At 42.5% G+C, this 18,575-nt stretch overlaps 2 protein-coding genes across 2 annotated transcripts in view; one reads left to right on the top strand and one right to left on the bottom strand.

The window, feature by feature from the left end:
• The first annotated feature begins 16,958 nt into the window (after nucleotides 1-16,958).
• The window catches only part of LOC145117407 (uncharacterized), a 1,790-nt gene continuing 173 nt past the window's right edge, over nucleotides 16,959-18,575 (top strand). The window contains exons 1-2 of the mRNA XM_079053705.1: nucleotides 16,959-18,001; nucleotides 18,397-18,575. The exon at nucleotides 18,397-18,575 is cut by the window's right edge and continues 173 nt beyond it. Coding sequence (XP_078909831.1) covers nucleotides 17,116-17,973 — 858 coding nt within the window. The 5' untranslated portion in view covers nucleotides 16,959-17,115 and the 3' untranslated portion in view covers nucleotides 17,974-18,001; nucleotides 18,397-18,575. The remainder of the gene's footprint in view (nucleotides 18,002-18,396) is intronic.
• Nucleotides 18,053-18,575, bottom strand: part of XBCP3 (xylem bark cysteine peptidase 3) — a 2,338-nt gene continuing 1,815 nt past the window's right edge. Inside the window, exons 4-5 of the mRNA XM_079053704.1 lie at nucleotides 18,374-18,575; nucleotides 18,053-18,274 (exon numbers count right to left, since the gene is read on the bottom strand). The exon at nucleotides 18,374-18,575 is cut by the window's right edge and continues 230 nt beyond it. Coding sequence (XP_078909830.1) covers nucleotides 18,179-18,274; nucleotides 18,374-18,575 — 298 coding nt within the window. The 3' untranslated portion in view covers nucleotides 18,053-18,178. The remainder of the gene's footprint in view (nucleotides 18,275-18,373) is intronic.

Here is an 18,575-nt window from a genome sequence, read left to right as displayed (position 1 = left end):
GTGACCCAGCAGCAGGAGGAGAATAGAGCACTGCTCAGAGAAGTGGAGAGGATGAAGGCGGAATTACGGAAATCCCATGAAACAGCGCCCACAGTTGTACAACCAAGGATCCTAAACTTCGATAATGCAGGATCCTCAGGAAATCACCAGAAGGACACAGTTCCTACCACTGTGGCGTCACCCTGGGGGGCAACTATGGACAATGAAGCATCCATGATCAATGATGTCAATGAGCCTTTCAATACTCCTAGAAACCTTGATTCTAGCAACTTATTAAACAACAATACTATTAATACTAACTCTACTAATGTTGATGCAGGAATAAATCCAAACATGGCTAGGGAACTTCAGTAGTTGAGACAGATGATCTCAAGCGTACCCGGGGTAGTCCAACCTATACCCGAAGCATCTCCAACAAGTCACAGGATCTCGAGATTTGCTCCCGCGATAGCTGATACCGAAGTTCCTAAGCGCTTCCAAACTCCTAGCATGAAGCTTTACGATGGAACTACGAATCCTGAAGAGCACGTAGCACAATACCGAGAAAGGATGGAGATCATTCCCATCCCAGGGCACTTGAAGGAAGATTGCCTATGCAAAGGCTTTGGTTCAACCCTTACGGTATCATCTCTCAAATGGCTACTGAACGTTCCTCCATACTCTATTACTTCATTTGCACACTTAGTCAATATTTTCAATAACCAGTTTTCTTGCAGCAGAACCTTCGAGAAGATCACTAGTGATCTCTATCGAGTGGTTCAGCATCCTAAGGAACGACTTAGGGATTTTGTTAACAGGTTTGGCAGGGAAGCTCTAAGCATCCCCAACATCAACATGGCTACTGTTGTAGAGGCCTTGAAGATGGGACTAAGGAATGATTCACCCTTCTATGAAGACCTTGTGATGACCCCATGCAAGAGATTGGACGAAGTCAGGTGCCGAGCATTGAGGTTTATAAGGCTTGAAGAAGATAAAGAAATCTTCAAGTCAATACGAGAATCCCAATAGGAAGGTCGAATCCTCGGCCCCAAGATCCTACAAATTGAAGCCCTATTCCAAATCGGATCATCACAGGGTCAATGCCCTCGAGGATGAAGGATAAGAAGAGGAACTTCCTAAGATCACTAACTACTGTTTTTCTGTGAATATTTCAGGTATAATTCATGCTATGCAGGATCTCGGAGACAAAGCAAGATGGCCGAAGAGGGATAACAAGTCCACCAGTTGAAAAGACAAGTCCAAATGGTGTGCTTACCATGAAGACTTCGGTCACATGACGGAGGATTGTATAGCCCTAAGAAAGGAGATTAGCTACCTCCTTAGCAAGCGGCACCTCACAGAGATCCTCGGGAGAAAGAGAGAAAAGTCCAAGGAGAACAACCAGGATGGTCACAAGATCCCGGAGAAACCAAGATCTCCACCCCCAAACACCAAGATAATTAATGTTATCTCAGACGGATCTAATATTTGTGGTACTTCTTACTCTCAGGCTAAATGACACGCCAAGGTCTCTAAAACAGAAAAGGAGGATAGACCACGGAAGAATATCGTGGTTAGCGATGATAAGGAAATCACATTTGACGAGACAGACATGGAAGGGATCCAGGATCCTCACCATGACGGACTCGTGATAACACTGTACATGGCCAACCACTTCGTCAGAAGGATCCTTGTTGACGGAGGATCCTCGGTCAATATCGTACTCCTAGACGCACTAAAAATGATGAAAATCCCAGAATCAGAGATAATCAGAAGGTCCTCGATCCTCATAGGATTCAGCGGGGAAACGAAACACACTATTGGGGAGATAAAGCTACCAATATACATAGAGGGGGTAAACTCTATACAAAATTTCTATGTTATTGACACTTTATCTTCTTATAATGTGATACTTGGTAGACCATGGATCCACGAGATTAAAGCGGTTCTGTCAACGTATCATCAATGTGTAAAAATGCCTACTCCATGGGGAACAGTGAAGATCATGGGGGATCAACAAGAATCAAAAGAATGTTCTAAACCTCTATGAAACCTGCGACCAAACCCCAGCAAGCATAACAATCAAGACAGGGGCACAACATGTTTTAGAAACGAAGGAGCAAGATGTAAAGGAAGTGCCCCTGGGCCTCGAGCATCCTGAAGCTAAAGTCCTCATAGGATCCTCAATACCTGAGCAAATCGAGCAAGATCTGATAGACTTCCTTTGAACCAGAAGCAAGACATTCGCATGGAAACACGAAGATATGACAGGTATAGATAAGAGCATTATCACTCACAAACTTAATATTGATCCTTCTTTCAGACTAATACACCAAAAGAGAAGGAAGTTTGCACATGAAAGGAATCAGATCATCCAAGAAGAAGTACAAAAGCTCTTCAAGACAGGAATGATCAAGGAAGTGAAGTTCCCAATATGGCTAGCTAACGTGGTTGTCGTAGAAAAGAAAAACGACAAATGGCGAGTATGTGTAGACTACATGGATCTTAACAAGGCTTGTCCTAAGGATCCTTTCCCTCTACCACATATTGACTCTATGATAGATGAAACGGCTGGCCACGAACTCTTAACCTTCATGGATGCTTCAGCAGGATTCCAACAAATCCAGATGAAACCAACCGATCAAGAAGATACAACGTTTATAACACCAACAGGTATATATTGTTACATTGCAATGACTTTTGGTCTTAAAAATGCAGGAGAAACATACCAAAGATTGGTGAATCACATGTTTAAAGACAAGTTGGGGGACACCATGGAGGTCTATATTGACGACATGGTGGTGAAGTCAATGAAAGCTGAAGATCATTTCAGGGATCTTAAAGAAGCATTTGACATCCTAGACGAATACAATATGAAGTTGAATCCACTCAAATGCCACTTTGGGATGAAGTCGGGCAAGTTCCTTGGGTATATGGTAACCAAGAGAGGAATAAAAGCAAGCTCTGAGCAGATTAAAGCAATCATCAAGCTGAAATCCCCATCTTCAACAAAAGACATCCAAAGGCTAACCGGAAGGATAACGACACTCAACAGGTTCATTTCAAGATCCTCAGAAAGATGTAAACCCTTCTACGATATCTTAAAGAAGAACAAGAGGTTCGAATGGGCTGAAGAGCACGATGGAGAACCACTTCTCCTCTACCTCTTGAGTTATGCGCCATTCAGGAACTCAAAAAATACTTGAGTTATGCGCCATTACTGGTAAAGCCTATAGATGGAGAACCACTTCTCCTCTACCTCTTGGTATCCTCAAACGCGGTAAGTGATGTCCTGGCAAGGATATTAACTGAGACTAACATCCTATCTACTATGTAAGTAAAAGTCTTCTGGATCCTGAAACCAGGTACTCTCACCTCGAAAAATTAATTCTTGCCTTAGTAATTGCTTCTACTAAATTAAGACATTATTTCGAAACACATACTATACATGTGAAAACTAATTATCCTATTAAGAATGTTATGAGAAAACTAAAAATGTTAGGGAGGATGGCAAAATGGTCGGTGAAGTTAATCACGTTCAACATCAGATATAAACCAAGATCTGCCATAAAGTCACAAGCATTAGAAGACTTTGTGGTTGACTTTAGTGATGATCTACAAAACGAAGTAGACATGGAAGCCAAACAACTCCTAGAAGATGAACACTTGGGAAAATGGACATTGTTCACAGATGGAGCTTCAAATCAAAAAGGAACAGGGTTAGGGATCATACTAAAATCGCCACATGGGGACATCCTACCCCAGGCAATTAGTTGTGAATTCAACACTACCAATAACGAAGTAGAATACGTAGCACTCATCATGAGACTACAATTAGCTAAGGATCTCCAAATCAGGGATCTTCAGGTATTTGTTGATTCTTTATTACTAACTAATCACTTCAATGGATCTTACACAGTGAAAGGTGAGATTAACACTATATCTGGAGATCCTCAAAAAATTAGCCTCTGCTTTTGAGAAATTTAGCCTAACCCAAGTTCCCAGAGAAGAAAACACATAAGCAGACGCATTAGCCAACTTAGGATCCTCCCGTAGAATCCCACCAGAAACGAAGATCCCTATAACCCACATAACAACCCCAGTCATAGAAACCCTCTCCAACAAATCTGATGATCTTGAACAACCAACAAGCGTAGCAGCTATTGAAGATCCTAACCCTCATATCCCTCCTCGAATGGACCCCGACGAACAGGATCCTCAAAGAAGTCCACGATCATGAACCCAACCCATTATGGAGTATCTCCAAAACGGCATGATTCCAACAGAAGAAAAAAGCGAAAGAGCATTCAAAACAAGAGTCTCAAGATTCATAATAATCCAAGGTAAACTCTATAAAAAGTCTATGGCATGACCATACCTTAGATGCTTGGAAGATCCTGAAGCTACAGAAGTCTTGAAGGACATATATGAAGGAGACTGTGGCAATCACACTGGGGGCAGATCCTTATGCTCCAAGATACTAAGAACAGGATACTACTGGCCGACCATGAAGATAGATTCTTTTCTACATGTTCAAAAGTGTGATGCTTGACAAAGACATAGCAACATCCTGCATCAACCGGTAGAACCTCTACATCCTATTATCTCTCCATGGCCATTCATGAAATGGGGAATGGATATAGTGGGAAAATTACCAATAGCCCCAGGAGGAAAAGTCTTAATGTTAGTGATGACTGATTACTTCTTAAAGTGGATCAAAGCTGAAGCCTTCGTTCAGGTAAGAGACAAATAGGTAGTCTCATTTATTAAACATAATATCTTGACCAGGTTCGGGATCCCGACTGAAATCATATGCGACAACGGATCCCAATTCATAAGCAAAAGGACAAGAGACTTTTGTACAACTTGGGGGATCAAAATGATAACGTCCACTCCTGTTCATCCCCAAGCTAATGGTCAAGCAGAATCCAACAATAAAAGCATAGTAAACAACTTGAAGAAAAGGTTGGATAAGAAGAAGGGAAGATAGGCAGAAGAGCTTCTCTTCGTCTTATGGGCAGATAGCACTACTCCCAAAGTATCCACAGATCAGACCCCCTACTCTTTGGTGTTTGGGACAAAAGCAGTAATCCCTACCGTAGTAGTGATCCTGACGACAAGATACTTGCTGCAAGATCAAGAGAATAACGAAAGCATCCTAGCTCAGGATCTTGACATTATTGACAAACTCAGAGATCTTGCCAAAATACGCATTGTTGCTCATCAACAAAGGATCACCAAGGCTTATAATAAGAACATTAAAGTCAGAAGATTCCAAATAGGAAACTTGGTATTAAGGAAAACATTCCAAAACACCAAGTACCCTAGTGCAGGTAAATTAGCTCCTAAGTGGGAAGGACCATATCTCATAGATGCTGAAGCAGGAAAAGGAGCATATTGGCTAGTGACACTCGAAGGAGACATTTTGCCAAGTTCCTGGAACTCTATACACCTCAAAGCATACTATATGTAAATAAGGTTGACTGATCTTCAACAAAACCAAGATGCACATGTTCTTTACCTTGAACTTTTCATCATTACTTACTTTCTCCTCGATTACATTACTAACTTAAGCATCAGAGGGGCTTTAGCGAGACTAACGCCCACCCCTAGCTAACATTTTCCATGCAGAACAACGCACAGCTAAAGATCTCCATAAGCAGCGATCCTGAAACATGAGGATCCTCGAGGTTAAAGATCCTGGAACAACAGGATCCTCAAGCTTGAAGATCTTGAAACATAAGGATCCTCACGATTAAAAGATCTTGAAACATAAGCCTCCTAACACATAAAGATCTTATCATCTTAACAATTCCATTATATCAATGGTATGACTTTTACACTATTACATACACAAGCTAGAGACTGATCATCTCTCCTACGTTTAAGGGTACTTAATCCCCTCTAAGGTTTAAAGAGCTAATTACCTCTTTCACACGAACTAAGGTTTATACACCTCGCTTGAACGCATGATGTCTAATTATGGGATACGGATAAGGGGATCATTTCATGATGCAGTGACTTGGCAACCCTCTTATCCTTGAACATAAGTTAAGATACTTAAGGTTTATAACATTTCCATGTTATCCAAAATTTGGGATCCTACCCCAGTGACTACTTAAGGTTTATAACATTTTCATGTTATCCAAAAGTTGGGATCCTACCCAGTGCCTACTTAAGGTTTATAACATTTTCATGTTATCCAAAAGATGGGATCTTACCCCAGAAATTACAAAAGGTTTATAACATCTTCATGTTATCACACGTTGGGAATTTTCCCCAGAAAATACACACGAATCATAACATTTTCATAAGCAGGGAAATTTCCCATGGGGTACGTCATAGGTTGGGATCCTCCCCAGTACATAACATTAAACATGTTATCAGTCGAACTTATAGTGTTACCCAAGAATATTGTCGAAGTTTATAACCTAAAAAGGTTATCTTGAGAAGGGAATTCCCCCGTATGATCTAGGATCCTCATCTTTAAGGATCCTCATCAATAAGGATCCTCATCATTAAGGATCCTTATCCTTATGGATCCTTATCGATCCTCATTGGTAAAGAGCCTTATTGTCAGAAATCAACAGTGAACCTAAAGTTCTTTGCGAAGTTGAGGTTTATCCTCAGTAGATTCCAAGGTTGAAGAACTTATGAAGCTTAAGGAAAAACTTGGAGATAATCAGGTTCCATATATACTTATTCTCAAAAAACTCTAGATAAAGCTTAAGGATCTTAAAATTTCTAGGATCCTAAGCAAAAACCGTTTGGTTATCAGAATTCAAGCACGCTAAAAATGATCCACTAAGAAAATTTTGTCTCATAATTGTTTGCAGAACCAAATTTTCTGGGATCCTAATTATTCAAGGATCCTAATATCATAACAACCATGCAGAGAAATCAAAAGAGAGATATGAAAGGAAAATACTACCATGTCATTCAAAAAAGGGTTGTGTATCAACCCAACCAAAAGATTAATTGTTTTTAAATCATTGATAAAAACAAAAACTACTTAAACTAATTTTTTTTGTAGGCCTAGACCTTAGCCTGGTCATCATTGGCTGCACCCTTCTTCTCCCCTCCTTTATTCAGCCGTAGTACAGGATCCTATTTGGCGGTTGCAGGCTTGCCAGTCAATTTGGCCAGTGCCTCGCACCAACCGTCCACGTCCCAGGAACCTGCATTTTCAAGATCCTCCACGAGACGAATCTTGGCCTCCCAAACAACCACTACAGCACTGACCTTCGCATCAGAGATCACTTCCTCCAACTCGAGCAAGTGCTCCTCCTCCTTCTCGACCTTCTCCTTGCTGAGCAGCTCCACTCTCCTCAACAGATCCTCATTGGTCGCTTTCCACATCCTCTCCTGTCCCTGAAGGGTTTGTTCTGTCCTCTCCGCTCGGATCTTTAGATCAACGGAAATATGATCAGATACCTGAAACGAATACTTAGTAGCTCAGCAAAAGATAGAACAAGAAGATAGAACAGAAGAAAGATCTAGAATAACCCTAATACTTACAGCTTGGGAGAAAGAGACCAATTTCAGGAGTGCTTCCTCAGCTCCAAGGCTCTCCAAGGATAGACCTACTGACTCGACAATTTTTCTTTTTCGGGATCCCGGGGTCTTTACTGTCAAGTCATTAGCCGATTTCTTGGGAGGAAGAGAGGATGAGCTCTTCTCCTTCTTCACCGTCAGCTGATCCTTCAACATGGTTGTATCAAGATCAGCAAGTGTGAAGCGAGCACTAGAACGAGTGGCTTTGGATCCTATATGAATACATGACAGAGGATCAGTAAAACCTTCACCACAAACAAAAAGAACCAAGGATCCTTACCTGTCGACATGAGGTCGGTGGCAGAAGAGCTTTCCTGCAGGATGGTTTGATCGAATCGGAAGGATCTATCGACTTCAAACAAGGCCAAGAACTTCTCAATCTTCTCTTCAGAATCCTCAGCAACGGGAAAGAGCTCTTCGAATTTGGAAGTTGCAAGGGAGCAAACAAAATAAGAAGATGTGAATTCTAGGATTCTTATATAATTATTAAATAATCCTACCCTTTTTGACCCAAGTATCCGACAGGAGATCCCCATTGGTAAGAGAGTCACGTCTCAGGAAGAGATATCTTTCTTTCCAAGCTCCATCATTGTGCTTGGTTTTCAGGACTAGAGGAGATCTGTGGGTTTTGACCTTGAGTAGGAAACGAGAATTCCCAAAAGTTGTGAGATCGTATATGCAAGCCAATTCAGAAAGGCCTATATCATGGCCTTTTGATTGATTTACCTGGTCAATCCAATATAGGATCCTCCAGACAATTGGCATGGCCTAGATATACGAAATCTCAGTCACCCTGAAGAATTCAGAGACAATCTCAGGAAAAGGATATCTCAAACCCAATGAGAAGGGGTACTCAGGAAATCACACCCAAGTGGGAGAAACGAAGTTGGGCTGAATGAAAGGATCGAAGAGCCTAAAAACAACTTCGGAAGGAAAGGCTCCATTGAGTCTTAAAAACTCAATATTGTCGCCGAAGGAACACGTCTCCTCGTAGGAGAGGATCCCTAGATCGATGAATTCATCATCGGGGAGGGCTAAGATGTTTTTGCGTGATACATCCATTTTTCTAACCATAACAGAAGAAATAAAAACGTAAAAATAGTTACCTTCGAATAGACCGTCGGTATTCGAAAAGTAGCACATGTAAAGAAAGGAAGAACGAGATGAGTAAAGAATGAAGGAACTGATCACGTCTGGCTGATTTGACTGTTAACGGCTAGTTATCTGCCTGTTGGATTTCAAAAATACCTATCCGTTGAGGGTTAATTCTGAAAATTACTTTTATCTCTTTAATTTAAGTTATTCCTTTAATGTTTCCGAAACTAACTCTTAAATTTTCAAGAATAACTTGGGGGCAATTGTTGGGTCCGGGATCCTCAAAGCCTCTATGATCCTCAACCCTCATCAAATACTCAGGATCCTCAACTATCTCAGGATCCCGACAATTACCGTTATCATTATTTACTAATATTTATAACGGTTATATTTTGTTCTTAATTGACACATGTGCATAAATAGTCAAGAGAAGACTTAGTCTCAACTATGCTAAAGACCCGGAATACCAAGTCAAATAACGCTCATGAAGCTGGTCATGGAGGATCCCGGAAATATCAGACATCTTGTTAGCTAGTTTAGACTATAAATTGACACTTGTATCTCGCACACAATACACTGTTTTTTATTCTGAGTTTACTCTATGAAATTATTCACTTGTTCTTACTGAAATATTCTCTGTAACCATCATTTTACATTAATAAAATCATCAAGGCAGGTGATCATTATCACCTCCCAATGTTTTGTGCCGGAGATCCTAGCAAGGATCAAGGGCTTTCCTTGTAAACCATTGTGTCACTCTCTTTTATCATTTGCTATTGCACAATTTGAACATCACAACCTCTCATTCAATTGGGTTGATTAGTACTTGTGTAATTTTTGACCAAAACACGCACACATCACATCCTTCCTTGGTCACTTTTGAAAACAATTTTTTAAAACCGTTTTAAAACCTTTGCAGTCCCTTAGTTTGAGTCTGGATTCACACGAATGTTCCTCTAATTCACTCAAACCAAGGCTCTGATACCATCTTGTAACATCTCAAAAATCACAACAAATTTTAACTTTTCAAAAACAACAACTCAAATCATAATGTTTACAAAAACATTATTTCAAAAGTGTTTTCCAATAATCAGAGTGTCACAAAAATCCAGATAACATAAAATCGAAGGATGTGCACGATCACGCCTTCGCCTTACCATGGTCCTCAGAAGTAACTGAAACAAAACTAAAATTGTAAGCCAACACTTACTGAGTTCCCCCAAAGTACCACCACATTACATAAAAAAACAACAGCATGCATACTGAGCGTTCAGCATGACTGGACCGCCTCACCTATCCTTCAGCCTATCTATACCACTCTTTAGGCCTTTTGCCTGACTGGCCCGCCTTGCAAGCCTTCAGTCTATCCGGACCACCCTGGGTATCTTGGCCTTCAGTATCAACTGTCCCGCCTCAACCCAGTAAACCATAACATGACGATACATAACATTATCAATCAATAACAGCAACACAAGAAGTCCTACCAGTCTAATCACATAGCCAGTACCACATAACTGCGCATAACATCATACAACAGAACAGGATATTGAATCCAATGGGTCGGCCTTGATGTGTAACACTCGTTTTCAAATTGCTTCATTATTCGGGGCTGTGTCCCGATCATCAATTATCCTAAGGCTTAGGGCCTTGGGGAAGAAAGGATTTGGCCCTTTTTGGATGTGGGTGTTATAGTTTAAGTGATCCGAGTGTTCGATGGCGTTTCGGATCCCAAGGGTATAATCGTAATTTGTTAGTTCAGGCTTTTATGAATTTTGGGTTCTTGTTCGGGAAGTTTTAAGGTGAGGGTGAGTTGTTAGAAGCGTAGGGCTTCTAGTCACTTTTCTGTGGATATAAAGTTCGTTGGAAACGGACTTAGGATGAAGGAGTTAAGGCCGAATGAAGTTTGAGAGTTTTGGAGGGCCATCTAGTATGCGGGGCGTACTAGATGTGTACGCGGGGCGTACCGAGTAAGATGGTCGAGGGTGGTCTTTGAGTACGCCAAGCGTGCCAAGGGGTACGTAGGGCGTACTCCCTTCAGCCATGAAACCCTAATTTTTGGTCATTGACCCTATTTAAACCTCATTTCCTTCATGAGCCTTGTCTTTTATCAGCCTCTAAGCCTCCTAAACCCTAAAATTCGACCCTTAGCCTTTATCTTATAGCTTTTAATCCATTGTGAAGGATCTTGGAGTATTTTTGTGCACTTGGAAGAGTTTGGAGCTTGTTGAAGAATCATCACTTGGAAGGGAGCTTGTAGATCCAGAAGTTTCTCATCTTTTGCAATCCATTGAAGGTAAAAATCTTTGATCTTGTCATCTCTTTGTTTGGGTCTTCTTTTGGGTTGTTTATGGTCATTTTAGCCTCTTTTGGTTGGTCCTTGTGAGCTAAGGTTGTTTTAGAGGCTTGATCTTGTAGATCTGGACGTTTTAGGTGTCCCAAAGGCATAAAAATGGGATATTTATGGTTTATTTGGACTCATGCATGTGTTAAGACACTTCATTAAGATGTTTTGAGCTCTAGAGCCCCATTAAGCCATGAATGCTAGTAAAGTTGCCAACTTTACGTGATAAGTCATCCATAGGAATCAGATCTGAGAGTTTGGAGCAACGACTTAAGTGGTTAAGTGCTTAATGGAGAAGATTGGGGTTTAGGGGAGTACGTTGGGCGTACCCATCTGGTACGTTGCGCGTACTGGCCTCAAAGGGTGTACGTTGGGCGTACCAGCTGAGTACGCAGGGCGTACTCAGCCTGTTGGACTTTTCTTGTTTTGTTGACTTGTTGTCCATGGATTGTTGACCAGAAGTTTGACCAGGGTTGACCATTGGTTATTTTGATCCTTTTTAGATATTAGGCCTTCTCGGGTTAGGCCCATGATGGGTTTGGGCCCAATTTGGATATTTTGGCCTTGTGGTGTCATTTCGGGTTTGGGCTATCTTTTGGGCTTGGTTGCTTGGGGCATTGTTGGGCTATCTGAGAACAAGTGTTTTAGATTAGGGAAAGGTTAACGGGCTTTAGTGTAAGGCCCATGTAAGGGTTTGGGCCTAATTTGGAAAATTAGGCCATAAGTGGGCCTTGGATGATTATTTGGTTTGTGGGCCTTTTGATTGTGAGTTTGGGCCTTAGTCTTGGACCAAACTAGGTGAGGGGTAAAATGGTCTTTTTACCCCATATATGGATTGTTGGTTTTGGGTTTGGAACCTAAATGTTAATTGAATGTTTTCATGTTTGATAGCGCGGGGATTCTAGCGGATCTGCAGTCAGAGATTTATTCGTGGGTTCAGCTGTCGAGGTGAGTCTCCTCACTGTACTATGGGTCGAAGGCACCAATGCCGGTCCATTTGGTTTGTGTATTATAGGAAGACCAGGGGTGGCCCTTGGCATTTGTATGAAAGACCAGGAGGTGGCTCCTGGAAGATCTGTATGCAAGACCAAAGTTTGGACTCTGGCAATTAAGTAGATAAGTAGTTGCTAGTTGTCTTTGTGATGTTTGCACTGAAGACCAGGAGGTGGCTCCTAGCACTTGTCTGTAAGATCCAGGGTTTTGGCCCCCGGCCTAGCAAGGAAAGACCATGATACATCTCGTGGCATAATGGCAAGAGTATGGTTGGCACATAGCACCTCCTATTGTATGATTGATATGTATGGCTCGTATGTTATGTATGGTATGTGGTATTTGGGGCACTCACTAAGATTTGTGCTTACAGTTTGTGGTTTATGGTTTCAGGTACTTCCAGTTCGAAAGGGAAGGGCCCGGCTTGATCACAATGCATACACCCGTGTTTTCCGTAACTCGTGATTTTGGAATTTCACTCTGATAATTGTTTAATTCTGAAATACTTTTAAATGTTTGAATAAAGGATAAATGAGTGTTTTGACTATATTAAAATGAAATTTTTACCTTCTAATTTTTGGGGTGTTACAAGTTGGTACCAGAGCCTTGGTTTGAGGGATCCGGGCATACTCTCGGGTATGCCTGAACTCAAACTGAGGGTTTGGTGAAACTTTTTATAAAATAAATGTTTTATAAAAGGGGTATCTAATCAAAGAAAGGGGTGTGATGCGTGCAATCGGTCGAGCTCAAGTAAGTGGTTCCCAAAATACCAATACATGTTTATTATGATATATGATATGATTATGAGAACTGCATGCTAGATTAGGACTAAGGATCTGCTCAGGGTTTTATGATAGGAGAGATGCCTTTATATGCCTGATTGTATAAGCATTCAAAATTGCATGCTAGTATGGTTTTCAAATAAGTGGATAGAATGGTTTGATTAGTGTATGCTGGTTAGATTTTTTGTTGCTTGAATGTTGCTTGCTTTGTGCTCTGTGGGACTCTTAGTGATGTGGATCAGTTACTAAGTGAATATGTTAAGTCGCATGTGGCACGGGTTAAATAATCTCAGAGTGATGGATTTGTCCCTATTGTGCAGCTCTCGTTTGAGTCCAACCATTCTAGGGTTGAGTCTTTTACTCGAAGGATTATCTGATCTATGTTGCATGTGATTATATTCATGAGGTAGATAATTGACATCAGTGGGAATCTTTCAGCAGCCGAGGGATGAGTGAGGTCGGGAACCTAGGAGAGCCTAGGAAGTGCTTTAGTCGGTTCAGTTGCGTTGTTTAGTGAGTATTTGGTGCATCAGCTTGAGAAGGTGACTTAGAGGATTCAGGATGATTTTTGAGGAAAGTATGGATAGGTGTGGAAGGTAGTATTGGGATCGTACTACTGAAAGCACAGGATCCATACTCGAATCGGGAGAGTCTTGGAGAATCTAAGAAGCTTGTGGGAGGAGGATTCTTGGGTATGTTCTGATCATTTGCATGTCGTGTTTCAGTTTGGTGATGAGCACTCAGGGAGGAGGTTCTAGTTCTGGTTCCGGATCAGGTGCATGTACTGAGCCGATTAGCGAGCAGATGCGGGAGTTTATCTCATCGGATATTACCCGCGGTATTTTGGAGTAGACTCCTGTGATATTTGGTTCGGTCAAGGAGGGGATTCTGGATATTTTGGATGAGCGGTTGGGCGTGTTCCGTGCTGAGGTTTTGGCTATCATTGTAGCTCGCAACCTTTCTTTCCGCGAGTTTCGTGCTTGTGGAGCTCCCCCGTTTCATGGGGAGAAGGACCCCATAGCCGGTAGGAGATGGTTAGCAGATATAGTTAACGCGTTCAGGACGAGTTTCTATCCCGAGGAGTCGAAGGTCAGATTTGCTTCCTACCTTTTGAAGGACAAGGCACGGGATTGGTGGGAAGAGGTAAGACGTGAGGTGGGTGATGATGTTGTTGATGCTATGATGTGGGATGATTTTTTGACCAGGTTCCGAGCTGAGTTTGCACCGGCGATTGAGGTGCAGCAGTTGGCGCGAGAGTTTCAGGATCTCCGCCAAACTATTGATATTGTGGCAGAGATCACTTCCAAGTTCCGGGAGAGAGCCTTATTGGTTCCGCAGTATGCACCGGACAAGGAGATGAAGAATGTAAGGTATCATGATATGTTGCGGGATAACATCAGGGAGTTTATGAGTATATCAGGGTGCAAGACCCTGAATGATATGATTTCTAGAGCCCGAGAACGGGAGATCGATTTAGAGCACCTAGGGAAGAGGGGGCCAAATCAGGTGCATTTAGTGGAGGGTCTCGGGAAGAGACCCAAGACTTCGGATCAATATTTGAGGGGCCAGTAGGGCCAGAGCCAATGCAGCACGTGTGGGAAACTGCACGATGGGGTTTGTCGTTCTAGGGGTTTGGGCTGCTACAAGTGTGGCAGGGTTGGTCATGTCAACAGGGATTGTCCTCAGGGGCAAGCCCATTATGTTTTCACTGCAACCAAGTGGGCCACAAGAAGGCCGATTGTCCGATGTTGAGGGGAGGAGCAGTGAGTGCACCTGCTCCAGCTACTTTGAGGATCACTGATGGTCGCGAGGGAAGGACAGGAGCCCCAACAGAGAGGAGTTGGACATTGCAGTGTCAGACAGGGGAGGCCAGGACTCCAGCAGGTGATATTGCGGGTATGTTATCTTTTGCTTTCTTTTCGGTTATTATCAATATTTATGTTGTTTGGAATTTGTATCGATTTGGGTAAGCGTTATCTTTGGTTTAATTCGCTGTTACTGATTGAGTTGTATCGTTAAGAATTGTTATATGCCATTTGCATGCCATGAATCATTAGCGGGTCAGAAGGGGTTGCATCTTGTTGAGCGGGTTTCTATGTGTTCGATTGTTATTCTGGTTCTTGGTCGAGATCGGTTCAGGGGTATTGTGTTGAAGGTCTATGGTCAGGTTCAGTGGGTTAGTTCTCCAGTATCGTCGGGGTTCAGTGGTTTTAGCATTTTAGCTTGGTTGGCCACCGGGAGTGCCAAGGGAAGTGGTCTATTGCTACGGTTTTGGTATTGTCACCAGCAGAAGGGCTTCAAGATTTGGGTGTTGAATCATCGGAAGTATTTGGGGCTGTCAGATTGCTGAGATTTTTGGGAGTGTTCATCTGGTCTTCAAGGGTTGTGCGGTCTTTGGGTTCGGCTAGTAATGGAACATTAGCAATGGTAAGCGCAGGTTGTTAGCTATTCAATTATAAGGGGTAAGATGGATTGGGTATCCTTCAAACCTTGTGTGCTGTGAGAGCTTCGTCGAATCAAAGTGGGGGAGACCATTCAAACTTCCGGGAGCAGGATCAGGCATGAAACTAGGATGAGTTTCACACCCCATCGGGGAGGGAGGCAGCCCAAGTGGTCATCTGGATTGAGTATTGTGGGAGTGGGAGTCCAGGAAACTTCCCAACAGTGGGTTAGCGCCTTCGTGGCGATGGATAGCGGGCTTTTGGTGGACCCAGGTTGGGGTTCCAGGCATGGCTCGAGCCCAGTCAGGCGCTTGGTCGGGTGCGTGTTCGACTCTGGATGTGTAGGGATGGATTGATAAATGCGGTAAGACCATAGGCGGTGGCCATGGCAAGATAGGAGTGTTTGTAAGACTGTGCGGTGGCCCGTAGCATTCACTAGTTGGCAGTTAGTGTGGGAGTGTTGTAAGACTGCAGGGTGGCCCGTAGCATTCACTAGTTGGCAGTCAGTATGGGAGTGTTGTAAGACTGTGGGGTGGCCCGTAACATTCACCGGTCCCTGTGCAACGGTGAGGGTGTGACAAATCCATGCATGGTCATAGATTTCTTCAGATGGATTAGACCAGGATGAGTCAGTTCGTAAGATTGTGGGAGGGCCACAACATGTTTGGAATCAGGAAGTGGTAGGTCGTTGGAGGCCAGGTATGATATAAGACTACAGTTGGTTATGTAGCATTCACTCTCAGCATTGGATTTGGTGGCGAGGTAGTTTGGGCAATTATTGCCCGATGAGGCTTTCTTTCGGAGGTCGTGTGGGGGAATATGTGTGTCTTTTGACTCAGCAACCGGGCGGGAGTCCGGTGTTTCGGTTAGTTGGCGGACAAGTTGGGACCAGGGAGGTCTCAGCTGCTTTTGGAAAGCAGCTAGGGGGTAGCAAGATGAGTCGGGGCGGTATCAGTGATTTGGGATTTGTGTGTGGAGTCGCTTGTTATTTGGAGTATATGCTAAGTCACTTGCAGTTTGGATTAAATAATCTCAAAGTAATTGATTTGACCCTGTTGCGCAGCTCTTGTTTGAGTCTAACTGTTGCATGGACGAATCTTCTACTCGAAGGATTATCTGAGCCTTTTGTCAAGTATAAGAGTTCTGGAGCAGTATATGGTTAGTGATTTTGGTTCCCAATGGAAGCATTAAGATAATCAAGGGTTAGAAGCGTTTTGTTTGGTCTGGGATTCTTTTGAGGATTTGGCATGGTAGTGGTTCAGTGTGGGCGGTCTGTCCGAGAGTTTGACCAATTTAAGGTTTCAGGTTTCGGAAATGTAGAAGTGGTTTTCTGCATGGGTTTAAGGATTCGTTAAATATCAACATGACATCCCAGTCAATTCATTCAACCTATGTGTTTTGGATGCTTTAAGAATAACCTATATTATAGCACCGTACTTTTATTAAGTCTACACATCTCATAACATGTATCGATTGTTCCAATTTTACATGGACATCTTAAGTCTCAAAAGCCCTACATCATAACATTTCAATTTCCTCCATTTACCATCTTTTACAATGTGAATTCAATTATATCATCGTACATTTGTCCTTTTTACACAAATACCAATTAGCTCACTTTTATTTCATCCCCCAGGTTACTTATTATATCTTGTTCAATAGGATTTCTAAAAATCGATGACATTATTGTCAAAAATATCTTTTGTTGTAAATGCTATAAATTTTCCACGTGTGGAATAGATAACCACATAAGAAACTACAAAAATCAGAAACAAAAACTCTTATCCACATCATACGGTCTCTCCAAATCCACCAAAACCTTTACTTTCTCTCTCTAAATTTTTTCTAGAGAGAGAGAGAGCTTCAATTTCATCATCTTCTTCTTCTCCCCCCAAATGCGCAGTGTCGTTCTCTCTTTCGAAACCACACATTAATGGCTCTCCCTCAACTCCTCCCTTCCCCTTCTTCCTCTTACCTCACCCACCACAACAACCCTCGCTTAAACCCCCATCACACCCTCTCATTTTCACTTCACTCAAAAATCTCTCCTCCCCACCACCTTCGCCGCCGTCACCGGAACTCCACATCCTCCCTCCGCTGCTCCTCCTCCTCCGAACGACACGAAAACATCGCATCCACCAATTCGAATGACATCGTGGAGCTGCCTCTTTTCCCTCTCCCACTCGTCCTCTTCCCCGGCGCCATCCTCCCTTTACAGATCTTCGAATACCGTTACCGTATCATGATGCACACTCTCCTCCAAACCGACCTCCGTTTCGGCGTCATCTACACCGACGCAACCTCCGGTACGGCCGACGTCGGATGCGTCGGCGAGGTCGTGAAACACGAACGTCTCGTGGATGACCGGTTTTTTATCATATGTAAAGGTCAGGAACGTTTCCGCGTGACAAAAATCGTCCGCACAAAACCCTATCTTGTGGCGGAGGTGGTGTGGTTGGAGGACCGACCGTCGGGGAACGGGGAAGAGGATTTAGAAGGCTTAGCAAGCGAAGTGGAGAGCCATATGAAGGACGTGATTAGGTTATCGAATCGATTGAATGGAAAGCCAGAGAAGGAAGCCGGGGATTTACGCCGGAATCTATTTCCGACGCCGTTTTCGTTTTTCGTGGGGAGTACGTTTGAAGGCGCGCCGAGGGAACAGCAGGCGTTGCTTGAATTGGAGGATACGATGGTGAGGTTGAAGAGAGAGAAGGAGACGTTGAAGAATACTCTTAATTATCTATCCGCTGCTTCTGCTGTAAAAGATGTGTTTCCATCGTCATCTTCATGATTCATGAATCCAAGATATGATTTTATAGGTACTGAATTAGTTCTTTTCAATTTTGATTTTGTGGGTTTGCTATACTCCCTTTATATTGTAAAGATTCTGATAAATAGTATTGAAATTATTCTCTGCTTTACAAATCGTTTTGATACATATTCAGAATCTACAATGATTCCGAATAATTTAGAGCAAAATTCTTCCATCATCACCTTTAAAAGTATTGCTTATGGAGGGAACTCCGGCCACCTGAGTTGCCAGAATCGCTGTTCTTCTTGGGCTGTATTGCTAACGTACCATTGTTTGTTTGCTGCAATCATGTCAATCGCAATTCACTGATGATAATTGAATAAGAGAAATAGCATAAATTCATAAATGATTTGGTCATAAATCAAATCAAGAAACTAACCTTGAGACACAAGTTTCTTTCAGAATCACAAATGGGATAATCAGAAGGGCAACAATGACGATGATCCTTACAGCATACAGCAGCATTCAACTCACAGCAAGTCCATTTCAAGCAAATCCCAAGAATATTTGAAGCACAACAACATGTTTCACCTTCACTACACCATGAAAACAAATTACATTTAACTGGTTTTGGGGTAGGT

This window comes from Lactuca virosa, chromosome 5 (assembly GCF_052849685.1).
Source record: "Lactuca virosa cultivar CGN04683 chromosome 5, Lactuca_virosa_CGN04683_v6, whole genome shotgun sequence".
Lineage (NCBI taxonomy): Eukaryota > Viridiplantae > Streptophyta > Magnoliopsida > Asterales > Asteraceae > Lactuca > Lactuca virosa.
The sequence above is the reverse complement of the archived record's forward strand: the minus strand, read 5'-3'. Positions and strand labels throughout refer to the sequence as shown.